Below are 15,929 nucleotides of genomic sequence, written 5' to 3'. Positions count from 1 at the left end.
CTAACCTTAGGGAAAAAACTGAACGTCTTTGCACGGTCCAGAGGATGCTCAGACTCTGTAACATTGGAAGCAGCCACAGCGCCCTGCAGACTGATCTCACCCGGGCTGACGTTATAGACAGCAGGCAGACAGCTCTGTCTGGAAATAGAAAGGTTTGTCTCCGTGTCCAAGACGTTTTTTTGTGTAATTACTCGTGGAAGCAAACAGAAGTTGGCGGCTGATGGCACCTAACGCAGCCATTTATCAGGGAACGTCAAGGGAACTCTCCGGGGTCCCTGTTCGAGCTCCCAAAACTTGGTAAGAAATCGAGGACATTCACCGAGAGAATTACAACCGATTCCTGCAGCCAGGTCCACCTGGAAGAATGCCAGAAGCACGACGAGTTTTGGCTGCACCTCACACCTGCTGACGTCCTCAGTGCCAAACTCCCTCTCCAAACAGAAAAACGTCTGGAGTTTGTTGATCTGTTCTTCAAGAGGAGTCCAGGGGCTGATATTCTGCAGCGCGATGTCCGTCCTTAAAGCCTCCCCTCTCCCCCAGAGGAGCACCACGGAGTCCACTTCTACCCGACCACTTCCTAGACACCTGGCCAGCCTTTCTGGGGACAAGAAGACACGAGGCAAAATGCAGGCGAGTTTGTCTTGATGTACTCACCAGGATCACAAAGGAAAAGGCACTGAAAATGAGAAGAATCTGGACGAGCTTTGTATTTTTCTGGATGCTTTTTACTACAAAGGGAGCGGCTGGCACAGACAGAACAGCCCATGGAGCTGCTCAGTGTGAGACGCTGATCCTCCTTCTGCCACTTGACTTTCATAAAAACTCAATTTGAGTCTTCTCCCTGCTCACTCTCCAGCTCTGCCCACGCTCTTGCTCTGATCACAGTGGCAGCTCCCACCCCGCGGGGTGCCTGTGCTCGCGTGGGCCACGTCTGGGCTACGACACCTCCAAAATGCAGACCTGGAACAGAGCCGAGTACCACGCCTCCAATTGCTCCTCCTGAACGTAGCTGGCAGAGCTCCCCTGTGCCACCCCGAGAGAGAGAAGGATCTACATAACGACACCTGCAACAGTATAAGCAGAACTCTTTTGCTTTTCTGTCCCTTTCAAACTTTTCCCCTAAATTCTGCTGCATGAAGGAAGGGATGGCGCCATGTGCATGTGGAGCTCTGAGATCCCTACAAGAGTTCATCCACCCCACGTGGAGAACTCCTTATCACAGCCTGTTGAAGGGCCTCTGATACTTCCTAGAGGAAAAAAAAATGGTGTTAAACCCACTTTTTCCAGAGTTGGCTGGCCTAGGGACCAGGATCGGGAGCTCTCCTGCCAAAGCCTTAATCAGAAACACCTTCTAGGTTCATCCCGTTTTCAGTCCTGAATAGGAGTGCACCCTTCATCCTTCCCTCCCCAGCCACCGCTGATCGTCTTCAAAACCTGCAGTTGGGTTTTTTGGCTGTGTCAGGTCAGGAGCAAAAGCTACCAGTGTGCTCTTCGGATGCTTCGGGATCGTTTCTTTACTTGGCTGCTGACCTCATTCTTCAAGGCGCTGTCTTTGCTTTCTCCAGGTTTTCCTGTCACCACTATTCCACATGTTCTTGAGAAGCAAAAGCCTCAGAAGTCTTGGAGAGGGGCAGAGCACGGCAAACAACACGTGCCCACTTGCAGCAGTTGTGTCCCTCCAGACCCAAAAGCCTTCTGCAGTGCTCAGAGAATGGCCGGGCACCAAATGGGACGCGGTTTTCCTGCACGCAGGACACTTACCACTAACAACTTTAGGCAACTGGGATTAACTTTGCCTTAACTGTACTCTAACTCTGCCTCTTCGTCACTGCACATAGGAGATAATCAGGAGAAGGAGGCACGCTAGAAGACGGAAAGCTAGGTGTAAATATCAGCAATATCGACATCGAGCTGCCACCATGGAGAAGCCCTACCAAAAAACCTGGCATTAGGATTTTACACCCATACTAGTTTGGGCTGGGATGGAGTTAATTTTCTGCATTGCAGAGCACAGCCCAGACAGCACTGTGATTATGATTTGTGGCCAAACCACCTCTGGTAACACAGAGGTATTTTAGCTGTTGCTTACACGGCGGCAAAACCCTCGTCGTTTCTCACTCTGCGGCCCAGCAAAGAGGCTGGGGCTGGCCAAGAGGCCGGGACACTAACCCAAACTGCCCAGAGAGATGTTCCCTATCCCAGAACATCATGCTCAAATGAAACGGGGGGAGGGAGGAGGTGTGTGGGGTTTTTTTACCCCAAAAAAGTGGCCATTGCTTGGAGACTGCCTGGGCATCCGTCTGTTGGTGGGACGTGGTCAGTGATCGCCTTTGCACCAATTGTGGGGTTTCTTTCTTCCCTTTGCTTATTGAACTGTCTTTACAGCTGAGCCACAAGCTCTCCTCTTTTGCCCTTCAGCTCAGCTCCCCCATCCTGCCTGCGGGGTCGGGGAAGGGGGCGAGCAGCCGGGTGAGCGCTCAGCTGCTGCCTGCTGCCACCCCCAGGCACACCACGCGTAGCGCCCCTTGAGATTTAGGGCTCCACTTCCAGAGGAGAGATCCGTTTGTACTAAAATAAAAAATAATAAAACAAACAAACAAACAAACAACTTTCTTTGCGAGGAGGAGACAACCCCAGGGGGGTTAGGGACCTGGGGAAGAGCCAGGCGTCCCTGCTGGCGGCTCCGCAGGCACCGCAGCCCTGACGGGAGTGGGAGCTGAGCGGGCTCACGGCACTGCCGCCGTCCGTCCCGTTTCATCACCACGGACAGCAGCTCCGGCCCCGCCGCCACTGGGGCTCTTGCGGCCGGTAGCCCCCTGGTAGCCCCCGCCAGTAGCCCCCTGGTAGCCCCTGCCACCACATCGTGCCCGCACCCGGCCCGTTTGCTCGCCGCCAGTCTGGCTTTCCCCACGCCGCAAGACAGGATGCCCTCGGCGCGGAGACGAGGTAGCCCCGCTCTGTTCGTCAGGAGGCTTCTCCCAGCTGTGCTATACAAATTATGACTCAAAGACCTTCCCTCCTTAATGTCATGCCTCTCTGGTCTAGTGGGGCTCAAGCCTGGCACATGCCAAGTACCAAGTCTCACACAGTTCCCGGTTCTGAGCACCCACGGCAAGTGGGAGATTTTTAAGCGTGAGATGGAACAGCAACCACCGAGGTCCAGGACAATCACGCACCAGATAGACTTTCTATTTTTTAAACAGGGAAATGCCAAAATAGATCTACCCAAATCAGTGCTTCTTTTCCAAAACCATGCCCTTTCCTCTCATTTTTCTTTGGCTCTATTTCCCTTTTGATGCAGGGGAAATCCCACAGCCTGGTGGTTTCGGAGCAGGGCACAGGGGCCGAGCAGCACCCCACTGCTGGGTCCTGTGAGCAAGCGGCCATCTCCTTTTCTGCTGTGGAAGTGCTGCAGAGATGAAGAAGAAGGAACAGAAGCAGACCTCTGGGAAAAAGGCAGGCCACGAGCACAGAACCACTCGGGCAATCCAAGCTACTGCAAACATTGGAAACTTGTTCTTTATCCTCTTTGCTCAGGGCAACACACACGAACCAACACAGTTACAGGCTGCTGTTGAGAACAGCGTTCTCCTGACGTAACAGGGGCTTCAGCAATAAGGGAAAAAGCATCCAGCGTGGCAGATGGAACTTGCTGAAAGGGCCAGGGCAAGACTGCAGGATGAGAAAGGGAGAAGGCACCAAGAAGCTCAGCACACTCCCCATTGCTGTCCCTGCACTGATTTCCTGAAAGAGAGCAACAGGACTCCTGCACTTTAAGCAGCACAAATCCAAGATGTTCCCCTACATCCATTACCCTCCAGCACAGGGAGGAAAGAAGACCCAACACGGTCAGAGAGATGCTTCACATGTAACCATGAAAGGTACCGGCATCCTGCAGCGACTGCGGAGGCATCGCAAATTGCTGCGTAAAAGAAACGGCCAGCCCGAGGAAGCAGCAACAGAAACCCATCAAGGAATTATAATTGCACCTAAAAAAATCCTGTCCCAACACAATTCTTCTCAAGTGCGCATCTGCCACAAGATGCATGCTCCCAGACGAGACCAAACATCTCGTGCACTACGCAGGAATTTATCTTCTTGTAAACGAAGGCTTCCGGATAGAAACCAAACTGCGCTCCCAAGTGAGCAAAGGCCACAGAAAAGCAGCCTGGGAGCTAGCTGGAGGACCATTCTGTTCTCCTGTCACACAGGGCATCTGCTGAGTCTACTAACAAAGGTAAGGACAACAGTGCAAAACAAATAGAATCACAGAATTCATAGAAATACTGAAAGGCACCCATGCTCCGCAGCCTACTCTGTGTGTCTACGCTGCATGGGGACACGAGATGCTGAGCTAGGTGCAAGCACTGAGACACTACTGATCACCCCCGAGCTGTCCATCTCCTGGGTTTGATGGTATACAGTTACCTCTTCATCCTCATCCTCATCTTCAACATCCAGGATACCCGAATCCTGCTCAGACATGGGGCTAGTGGTCTTTACCTCCAAATCTGAGCTTGCGCAGACTTCTTTCTTGGACTTTTTTCCCCCGCTAATCCTGGGATGCTGTGATACAATATTGTCCAGGTTTCTTTGCTGCTGTGCCTAGAAAAAAAGCAGATTTCAAGTTTTACGATAGCATCCTCATATTTATTTTTCAGCCAAAAGATGCAATCAGTCATGAAATACAACAAATGAGACAAAATAAAACACACACTTAATGGAACTTCGAAATGTTATGTTTTTCCTAACCCAGATATTCCAAAGAAACAGAAGATTAATTTCAAAACCATTCCAGGGATTATGCAACAATACAAACAATATTCTGACTCTTCACAAATCAAAATGCCAAACCCATCATACTGCCATATTGATCTATTTACAGCACAGATGCAGAAATATTAGCCCATAGGCCATGTGGTGACTGTCACAGGCTAAATTAAAGGACGTACTTAACCGTTGGATTTGTTCCTCTTTTCAACCCGTGTCAGCACAAAACATTCCACATCTGGACCCCAGAGGTTCCTGAAAGCATTTTTGTGGTACCCCAGGAGATCTTAATTGTACGCTGCTGATTTACAGAACGATCTGTAAAAGGTATTCAACCAAAAAATTCCCTCGCTGGGAGAAGCGCCGCGATTCACCGCGCAAAACACGCGGACGCGGTGCGGCTCCCTCGGCCCGCTGCGAGCACACATTCCTGGGGCTTCGGGCTTTGTTTGCAGCAGAGGTTGGTGCATGAGATCCGCTGCAAAAACTCGCTCGGTTTCCTCATTGTTACCGAGCACAATATTTGAGAGGACAAATTGTTTAGCCCCAATTGTCCAAGAGTTGAACGGGAGCTTCAAACCCGAGTGCAGGAAGGGGGAACGGCACAGAGCTGCTGCTCTCGCTCCAAGTGCCAAATCGTGTCCCAGACACAGGGAAAAGGCCTGGCCAGCAAACGCAGTGGTTCTGCACGTGGGAGCTTGTGCTCTGCTCTAGCTAGAAACTAAAAGCTCTGAAAACCTGAAATCTATACGGATACATACACGCGATTTATAAAAACTCCCCCATATTTTTCTGTAATTTTTTATATATGCGAAGAAAGATGTATGGAAATCATCCAGATTTCCCCCTGAAAAAGTTCCTTTGGATAGTACGAGTTTCTTTTTGAAAAAGAATGAGCAAATATATTATTTTCAGACATTATTATAAACTGTATTTTCACCAATTCCCTTACAATTCTAACCAAACCTGCATCCGAACATTTCATTGCTCCCAGTCACGAGACAAACGACATGGCAAGGGGCACCATGCCCTGCCCCACAGTTACACCACAGCCCGACTTCAGAAGGGAGAAGAGGTACCAGAAGCTGTACTGCAGATACTGGTGTCAGCAAAACCACCTTGGACGAAACATTAGGCTCTTGGATTACGTGCTGGTTTTGCAACAGTGTTATGAAAGAAGAAAGGGGTTAGAAAATCTAAATCAAGAGGGCTACGTTTTCAAGGATACAAAGGGACGGCAATAGCGAAGGCACTTACTTGCACAAAATTCTACCAGGTCAGAATGCAACTCGGGCAATGCAAACAACCATGCTAGGAGTGGAGATCAGAAATAAGGAACCCCAAAAAAAGCACTAATTATTTTTACTACCTGAACAGCATAAAGTAGAAGTCTCTATCTAGAGCACAAACCTTCAAAATGATTTCCGTGTAAACACTTAAAAGTATTAATAGCCCACAAAAAGAATTTATGAGTGAGTTTTATTTTGACAGCCGCTCTCAGCTCGGCTCTCTTTTGAATCCCTCCCTGGGAAGAAACACCCCAGAGCCAGACAACTTGTGCAGCTCCTAGATCTGAAGAATATTAAAAACAAGCACGGCACGGATATCTCCATCCTTGCAAAATCCCCTGGGCTCTACCGTTCCGTAAGGCAAAGTCTCCTTCACACTCCGCACGCCTGCACGTACAATCGGCTTCAGCTTAATTGCCAAACACGGAGATTGATAATAAAATTACACGTATATATCTGACACTGGCCATGGCTACAGCAGGATATCAAGCGAGGGAGCGAAGCGTTACAGCCCAACGGGCAGCCCTGTGCCGTGCAACAGCACAATCTTGACCTCTAGTGGTTGTAAAGCTGTAGTATCGCTGAATTTACTACAAACGCTGTTACCAGAGAAGTAAGGGCTAAGCAACGGGACTACCAAGCAGGCATATTAAAAAGATCTCTTAAGGGATGAGTCTCAACAATAGGGATTTCTGCAAGAAAGCCACAGGAAAAGGCCTGTGTTAACACTGCTCAATACTAATTTTGCTAGCAACGTCAGTACTTGAAGCAGTTGGGAAAAAGGGGTATTTTTTGCATTAGAAATCTCTAACTTCAGAGGCACAACTCTATAGAAAGGCATTGCAACACCATATAAAGAGAATTAGGACTTCAAAAAGGGGAGTAAGCGCTTGGTCCTTCTGAAGCCCACACAACAAAGAGATCCGAGGCCCGATTCTCCTCTCAGATACACCCATTTATGACATAAGTTACTCAACTGAAGCGTAATGAAGTTATAACACTGAATCCACTGCAAACTGCACCAAAAGCAAGCCCGCTGTACTCATTAAAATCTCTTAAATTTATGTAATATTTTTTCCTTTAGAAAGAGAAGAAATGAAAGAATGGGAAAACGCGAAGTTTTACATAAAACATTGAACTTTAAACGGATCATTAAACAGGGCGTAGCAAGATCACAGAAGAAAAAGTGGCCATGGGAGAAGAAAAATCCGGACTAACACTCAGAAGGATGCTGCCGTTAGCTCTGAACTCCGCTGTCTCAGCCCTGAGCATGCAACTTTCAGCGTTTTAGGCTGAATGCAGAATTCGGGGCCCTGCAGATGTTCTCAGAAGGCACAGCAGCTTGCTCCCCGGTCTCTTTCCGAACCCTTTTCAAGCAAGAGGTATTACTGCATTCCTCCAGCTACGCACACAAGCGGAGTACACGGTAACATCTGACCAGTAGAACAGATCCGAATCAAAACCCCAAAGTCAAGAAAACCTGACCTAGGAAGAGCCTTTGCTCTAGACCTAGAGTTCAACATCCAAATTAAAACTTGGCAAAATGCAAAATGGGATGTTTAATTTAGTTCATGAGCTAAAATTTATCAAGAGAAGCATTTTGACCTGATTTAAAGTCTTGGGACCTACTGGGGAAATAGAAGTGCAGGACCCACACCTCCCAGAGGTGCACAAGAAGCAGCCAGAGAGACGCTCCCGGTGCCTACAAAGCTTTCCAGCCTATCAAAGGCAACTTACTTCTAGGAATTTGGAAAAAAAAAAAAAAAAAAGTAAATAAGAAAAGGTTTCCCAGCAATTTTCATCTTGAAGACTGAGCTGGCTTCAACCAAAGAGCCCCCAGCAGCCCAGTCTGTTCAGCACGCAGCCCGTACCCCGCACGCTGCCGGCCGCGCTCGAGGCAGAGCCATAACGGAGGTGTGACGCTGGAGCGACACAACGTACGTGCCAGAAACAGCAGTAATTGCTTTTCCATTAACAGTAGGGCATTTCCCCCGCCCCCACCCCTGGCAGGAAACAATATGGACTGAAGTGACCTAGAAGTGAGAAATATCAAATTTGCTTTAACTTCGGCGGGCTTGGGTGAAGTCACCGAGGTTTCGGTTTCACCTTGAGAGAAAGAGAGAGCTGGGGAGAGGCCCAGAGGAAGCAACTAAGGAGAAATTTGGGCTTAACCGCCAAGGAACCCCCCGCTCCCACCCCCGTCTCGTTCCCTGCACCTCCCGAGCCCTCTCCCTCCTGGGCCGGGGGTGCAGCAGAACAACTCTGCAATATATTTGACGCTGCCCATAAAGGATGAAAAACGACCTGCGGAGCAGGCACATTTGGATTTTAATGTTCTGTTTCACATAAAGGCATCTGTAGGGAGCCCAATGAAGAGGCACACTTTAGAAACCACATCAAAGCAGAGGCGACACTCCAGCGTGCCCTCTGAAAACGGAGGAACCCGGGGCTATGGGGGAGGAGAAAAGCCCTCAAGGGACAAAAATAAAATAAAAAAATCCCCTTACCTTTTGGTGTGGTTTACATGAAAGCAAGTGCATTTTTGTATTATTCTGTAAAATTACCTCTATTATACAAGACTATCAATCTCTCGACTCTCTGCTTAACATAACAATAAAAAGGAAAGTTAAGAAACCAAACGTCTGCTTGTAGCCGACGTTACGTTCAGCAATAACGCAGCATTGGGTTCAAGGAGCTGAAACCTGCTCCAAGCCCAGCGGGACTCGCGTGCCCACATGCCGCCGCCAAAACCCCAGTCTCCTAAGAGCCGTGCAGTCCTGGGTCTGGCCGACACAAGAAGCAGACACAGCCTTCCCCCCACAGGTTCAGGGCCAGAAGAGGGACCTGGGGCTGCCCCTTGGTATAGGATGCCTCAGATGTGAAGCCGGTAGGCTTTGTTGGCCAAACGCAACTGGAAACGTTGATCTTCCTACTGCCATCCCTTGAAAAACAGAGGATCAAAAGAGCAGGGGGGAAAAGCACTTCTTTTTTTTATTACATTTGTTCCCCCAAGCCATTCACTTCTTTTACACCGCCTGCACACCCACTCCACCACGTGCCCAACCTTACGTTACATGGCTGTAGGGGTCTTACATTCAAGCCTGCCGTACAAGAGCCCTAAATACCGGTCCTCAGTATTTGCCAGTCCATCCCAAAAATGCTGCTGTGAGCTTTGGAGCAGGAATTCACACCCACGAGGCATCGCAATACAAGAAAGCCACCACAAGGGACCAAGCGCACAGCCTGGCCGTGCTACAGGAGACATGAAATTTGGTGGCCCAGAACTCCAGGAGCTGCCTTACCCACAGCCCCAAATCCCACCCCGTCCCCCCCCAGGCTCTGCCTACAGAAGCCACGTTCCCGCAAGGGAAGGCTGTGATACCACCTACACGGGAGTGAACTCCTTTAAAACTCAAGCAGCTTTTTATAGGGTTTTTACAACTTTGTCTTGTTTTCTGCCTCGGTTTGCCAATGTTGACAGCGAGCGTGTCTTACCTCCCGTCACCTCCACCCACCAATGAACTGACAATATTTACTTCTGAGAAGAATCTAATTAGCTCTTTCCTGATGAGACAGTAGATAAGGCACAGCAGAAGAGGTTTTATTATTTAAAAGGGATTGAAGTACCGCTGTGGTTAGCTTTGGTGGTTTTGATTAGTTACTGAACATTTGCTGCTGTGATTGTTTTATAGACCCCTCTAATGGGCTGAGACACAGAACTTTAAAATATTGTTTCACAATATCCCTAGGAATGGGATACATATTCCTTAAACAATATTACAAAAAGCAGACTGGCTACAGGGGAAGAAAAAAGAAAGTTAATAAAAAATGACAGTACAGCTGGCTCCCTGCCAAAGATCCATTTGAAAGTTATAAAATCCCCCTCAGATCAGATAAAAGCATGTATTATTATTGCAAGGTGTAAACTCAACACGCTGACACAGCTTCTGTTTTCAGTTTTAACTAAAACCCAGTCGCTTGTCAAGATGATAAGAGTTTTTGCCTATCTGCTTTCTTGGTGTTAACTGGTTATCAGAGAAAACAATTTGTCAGAGGTTTGTCTGACAAAGTTCACCATCAGCACAGGAAATGAGGCCCAAAAACACGATTTTTTTTTTAACTCACTGCTTGGCCATTAGAAAAATAACTTTGAAAACGCAGCATTCAATGAGTTTGCACTCCCCCACCACCCTACGCAGCCCTTTGCTTCAACCTTCCACCTCTCCTCCTTCCCTAAAAATAACTCTCAGACCTCAGCCCGCCCCGTGCTAACCATCTCGTGCCAATATTCCCCAATATCAGGTTTGCACAAATATAAATTTTCAGCATCAAATGTGCAAGTGTGAGCGAGCAATTGTCCCTTCGCTTTTGCTTTGACCCAGTGATTTATCCTCATCGCCACACTCCTGCTCCTTTTCCTTATCTGTAAGGCAAGGTCAGCATTATTTATATCCTCCGAGTTCACTGTAGAGAGTAGCCTGGTTAATTCAGCATTTTATATAAAGACTGTTAAGCCTCTAGAGTGCTTTGGGGAAGCTCCTGCAGTACGGCACTTGGGGAAAGGAGCGATCAAGACTTGAGCGCTCTCCTCTCCCAGTTGCTGTAAGAAGAAGTTTATCACATTAGCGTTGATAAAAGGACTCAAGAAAGCAAGTCCTCCAGGTCAGCTGCACAATAAAAGACAAAAAGCCATTTTTTAAGGAAGTCCTTTATTGAGCAAAGCGTTGATTTACGCTTCTGTGTGATCTAGCCTCAAGAACAAGATATCTGCACGCAGGCATCAAAAGTAGCTCAGTTATGCGATTAAAAAGCGTATTTATCACATTTACACAGAGTGGAGAAGCTGAAAATTAGATAAGCAGCCTAAAAGCAGGAGGAGGACCGCTGTTGTACAAGGTATTTTAAACACATTGAAGACCATGGCCCTGGCAGCTCCACAGCTCGGCTTTGGTTAATGGGTGCCAAGCCCCACCAGCTTCCTGCTCGCCGTTCGGATCCACGGCCCCGATCAACTCGTCCCAACAATTTAAAATTCCTTTTCAAATGGTTCCAATCGCCTTCATACAAAATCCCCTGCTACATGCAATCCCGCATACCACGCTCTGATTTTTTTTATTATTATTTATTTAAATACTGCCTTCTCATACAGCACCGAGGAGGCATCTCTCTCCCTGGCGAGCCTTAATTACGGCTCGAAGCGAGAGCGGAAAACCCCCACGCTTCAGTTCAACCTCTGGTTCGCCTCTTCGCACCCAAACCAAGCCCACAAGGGAGCAGCACCGTGATCGCAACCGAAAACAGCCAGAGGTGAAAGCGGATGGCTCTCACCCCCAGGTTCAGGGGGGCCGATGTGCCAGGCAGGAGCCAGTCTCGGCTGTAGGCGCTCGCCGCGCACACTAAGCGAGCGTGCGTTTCAGCACGCCCCCCCCGACAATCCCAGCATGGCCGAGGTCATCGCTCTTTTTCAATGAAGCTATCAAACAGGGAAAATCCAGACCTGCTCCCCTCAGAGAACGAAGGCAAACAGGGATGCAGAAGGGAGAGGGGAAGGAAAGAAGAGGCTGAGGGTTCGACCGAAAGGGCTGAGGAGAAAGCACGGTGACTGCTCCTGCGCCTCCTCTCAGAGCTAAGCACTGCACCTGCAGCCAGCACCCTGCCCAGGAGCCAAGGCAATGCCTTCCTTCACCTGAAAGCACCCAAAGGGGTCTGCAGCACCAAGACCCCGCCACGGGCACCGTCAGCTCAGCGAGGGAAGTCCACGTGCAGCTCCCCAGCCCATACAACCCCTCTTTGAATCAGCTCCAGCCCCTCACTGGTTGCTGTCCTGTCTCCAGCCTTGCCCAAGGAAGTTGCAACCATCACACCTACAGCAATTCACAGTAAAAAAATAAGTCTTGGATTAGATCTCAGCAAAAGGTTGAAGGTGTGTGGGTCTGCGAAGCCTTTCCGAGTATGATCCATAGGGAAAAACAACCGGGGCGTGCTTACGACTGCTGCTTCAGCTTGCAAACACCGAGGTCTGACATGCTACTGGATCCTCGCACACTCGTAAACCACACTAGGACAAACCAAAAGGTCTGCATAAGCCAATTCCGAAGAGTCACAGTGTTTTTACTCTCATTTTTCCAGGCCATTTGAAGCTACCGGTATACTGAGAAACACTGCCCGATATTGCAATCTTATGGGTTAGGAATGGGAAGGGAGGAAGGGTCGCTCACTCAGCCTGGAGGGAGAGCTAGGGCTACAGCTCATCAGGTCCTGGATCTCCGCTCTGCACTTATCTTGACCACACTGACCCTCAAAAATTTATACAGCTAAAGGAGTGCTAGCCCCCATATCTTGGTCTCCGATTAAACTCCTTTATTCTGTCCTCGGTGGGAGTTCCCAAACTGCTGTTTCACACACCCTCTCTCTGGGCCTTGTTAGGCGTTGTGGAGATAAGTTTCCTTTCAAGATTCTGCTTTTGTTTCCATTTATCAGCCTGGTTTGGGTTTTTTCAAGGTTCTGAGAAACCGGTAATGTTCAAAGCACCTATCTTAGATGGTCCCGATTACCTTGGAACACACAAAGACCCATCTGAATAAAAGGACAAAGCTCTGAGCCATGAGTCCTGGACAAAACATCTTTGGGCTTTTAAGCAAGGCAGCTTGCACGTCTCTTAAATTAGATCTGGGAAGATCTGCAGAGCAGATCCGCAGTCAGAAATGATCCTCGGCCATACTCAGGACAATCTGGGATAGCAGGTGCCATGGATGAACCTCAAGGGCATCAAAGCAGCGGGCAGCCTTCCACCAGCTCAAGCAAAGGCATGGATCTTCTCTTCCAGCTTCCCTCTGTAAGACAGATACCTTGCCCTCGGCAGTGGCTCCAGGTAACGCCACCCAACGCATTGGCACCGAGGACTCATCTGTTCTGCGATGCAGCCAAAGGCACGTTCATGGATCCATACGGGTGCTGAGCTCTGTGCCCTGCCCACGCAGTGCATCACACCAGGACGTTAAGGTTAGGCATGCCAGGAGGGGTAAGGACAGCAAAGCACCGCAAGGGACGGTCTAACGGAGCGCTCCCCATCACCACAGGCTCAAGGACATGTCTGATGAATGCATGCTACAGATGGGCCCTGTAATGCTAATCATACCTGGGAAGAACCTGTTGGACTAACGGGTATCTTGAGAGCCTTACTATGTTGGTTTGGGGTATTTTCTTGTTTGTTCGTTGTTGGTTTTGTTTTGTTTTTATGATAGAGAAATGTTTTTCCAGTAGAAAGCTGAAGGGGCTCACTCAAACTGCCATCAGCTTCAGGATACAAGGGTAACTTCACAGCTACCTACCAATGTACCGAAATCCTAGGCAGCAAGACCAGGTAAGAACCACAGGAGTTAAAGAATGAACCCAAAAATGTAGAGAAATGCCCTACGAGCTAGTTCATATCTCTTGGGGGACACAGACAGCAACAGTACCTCCACCTCCGGAAGATTAAACACGCACAAAGAAAAGTCCTTCTTGGAACAAAGAATACTTCATTCTGTTTAGGAATAACCCCTATGGTTTTTTTGATGAGAAACCCACAAAACAGATGTCAAAAGCTAGTCTTTGTGGCTCAGCCCTTTTCTTGTTAAGAGCTAAATGGCTTTTTCAAGAATAATCATCTTCTCCATGATCCATGAGCTTTAGGGTAGTAGTAGAAGAAAGAAGAACATTATTGCGTTATTTCTGGTTTTAATTAATCAGAATTAAATAGCTGCTGCTTCTCCAAGCATGTTGACTATACGGGGTATTTAATCCCATATGAAAAGTTTCACTGAAGATCGCTTTACAGAAGAGCTTATATTTCATTTGGCTTCCTTCGTTTCACAAAGATTCCTCTGACACTGTTAAACTCGCGCTGAAATTTTCTGTTGATAAACAACTTCTTACCAGGCAGTTGTTCACCAGGGATAAGACTGCTGGGCACGAGGCTTGGGGATTTAGAGACGAGATTTTGGGAGTTACATATTCATCACATAGCATTACTGTCCGTAAACCCCACTCACCGAACTCAAACAACACTTCGTGTTTGTTTTTAACATAAAAAACTTTTTAGTCCAAATATTAGATAACTCTCCTCTATCATAGTACATTCCCCAGATTTTTTGTCCCAACCTCAATAAATAACATTTGCTTCCATCACAATTTTTAGCATTTAAACTAGAAAGGCTGTAAATAGATGCATATAAATCAAAACTTGATCTCACCTTGCTTCTTTAGGTTGACATAACATTTATTTTTTAAAGCACTACCAGTTATTGTAGAATTCATTAAAATTACACATTAAAAAAAAATATTCCATATTCAGTGCATTAGCTTTCAAAACTCCGAGAAATCATGCAAGTCCCTAAACCTGTTATTTACTGGACATGAACTGCCCTCTAAAGGCTAATGGGGAAACTGCAGAGAACTTCTCAAAGCCAACGCTTCCCTCTCAGCCATAATCCCGTTCATTTTTTTGTACAAGAGCCAGAAACGAAGACATGAAAGAAGAGTTATATAGCCTCTTATTTTCTTTACCTCCCTTCCCTCTCCCCACAGCTCACCTCCCGTTTAACTGCTTGAGAGGATCCCAGGGCAACACGAGCAAAACCTACGTGAGCTCAGCCCACACAGCCACAATCCTGGCCCCATTAAACGCAAAGAAAACTCTGCCATTGCCCTCGCAGAGCCAGGATCCCACCCCTATCGGTACGGTTTTCTTCCATGCCAACAGAGATGAGCGTAAATCAGACGTAGGCAGGCACTGGGCAGAATCCCACCTATTTTATTCTAAATAGTTTTATTTTACAAGTCACTGGCCAGGTCAGCAGCACCACCGTTGCAGCATGACGCCACCAGTTCGCTAGGAATATCCATACTGGTTGGTCCAACCATAAAAACAATCCTGCAGGGGAGCCTTTGACCTCAATAACGTTGACATTTCCATCTCAAACAAGGACTCAGCCACAGCTGGCAGACGGGAGGGTGTTACAGCTGGCTCTCTGCTGCTTGTTTCATAAGAGACAATATACGCAGCCATTCCAACCCCCAGAGCCTCCAGCTCATCCAAACGGACGTGCCGCAGCAACATCCCTTGTGGCACGCCGTTGTTTTGGTTGTTTGAAGCCTCCTTCTCTCACTCGAAACGTGCCCGTCCCTGACATCTCTGCTAAAAAGCCACCGATGGAAAAGCTCAGCGCTGCCATGCCTAGATCCCAATATGCATCTTGGGGTCCTGTTACGTATTATTTCATAAGCTCTGCTTATAAATTCAGAAAGCATGATCTTGCATAAAGCTTTTACACAAATTAAATGCATATCCCATAGAATAATGTTTTAATTTTGCATGCTGTGCCTTTACATTGCAATTACTCACTACCAGTAGAGCACAAAGCAAAAGAGGAGCCGTAGTAAGCCTGTGGCTGCTCAAAAGCGATCACTCGAACGCTGATATAGAAATTTATTGTAACAGAATACTTTGCTAGCCCGGAAGCCTGCAATCTCACTCTGTGTGCAATCACCATAATGCAGCCGTATCGCTTTCATCAGGCCAGAAGGGGTTTTTTAGATCTAGACATCTTGAAAGCTGTGTGCTAAGCTCCCCCTCTGAAATCTCTATGCGGGGACCCTAAATGGGAGCCGGGGTCTTAACATCCTCCAGCAGCATTAACGGCATCGCAAGTGTTACGTGCTTTCCAAACAGGTTGCTTTCATTACGATACCTTCATAAGGATTATAATAATCCACTATTCTGGATTGAAACTTTTGGCCAAAGTACCTGTCAAAGAAGACGTGATGTATTGCATGAGCCCATCTTGCCTGCAGACACAGTGTTGGAAAAGGGTTTTCTGTTGAATTTCA

The 15,929-nt window shown here is 47.8% G+C and overlaps 1 protein-coding gene across 10 annotated transcripts in view; it reads right to left on the bottom strand.

Moving 5' to 3' along the window:
* Positions 1-15,929, bottom strand: part of EXOC6B (exocyst complex component 6B) — a 293,888-nt gene that overhangs the window by 154,062 nt on the left and 123,897 nt on the right. For 8 of the 10 annotated variants that reach the window (XM_035547430.2, XM_035547427.2, XM_050710618.1 and 5 more), the window contains one exon: positions 4,429-4,605. In XM_035547430.2, coding sequence (XP_035403323.1) covers positions 4,429-4,605 — 177 coding nt within the window. The remainder of the gene's footprint in view (positions 1-4,428; positions 4,606-15,929) is intronic. The other 2 variants (XM_035547428.2, XM_035547432.2) reach the window with 1 other exon arrangement.

This window comes from Cygnus atratus, chromosome 4 (genome assembly GCF_013377495.2).
Source record: "Cygnus atratus isolate AKBS03 ecotype Queensland, Australia chromosome 4, CAtr_DNAZoo_HiC_assembly, whole genome shotgun sequence".
Lineage (NCBI taxonomy): Eukaryota > Metazoa > Chordata > Aves > Anseriformes > Anatidae > Cygnus > Cygnus atratus.
Note: the sequence above shows the minus strand (reverse complement) of the source record. Positions and strands in the feature narration are given on the sequence as shown.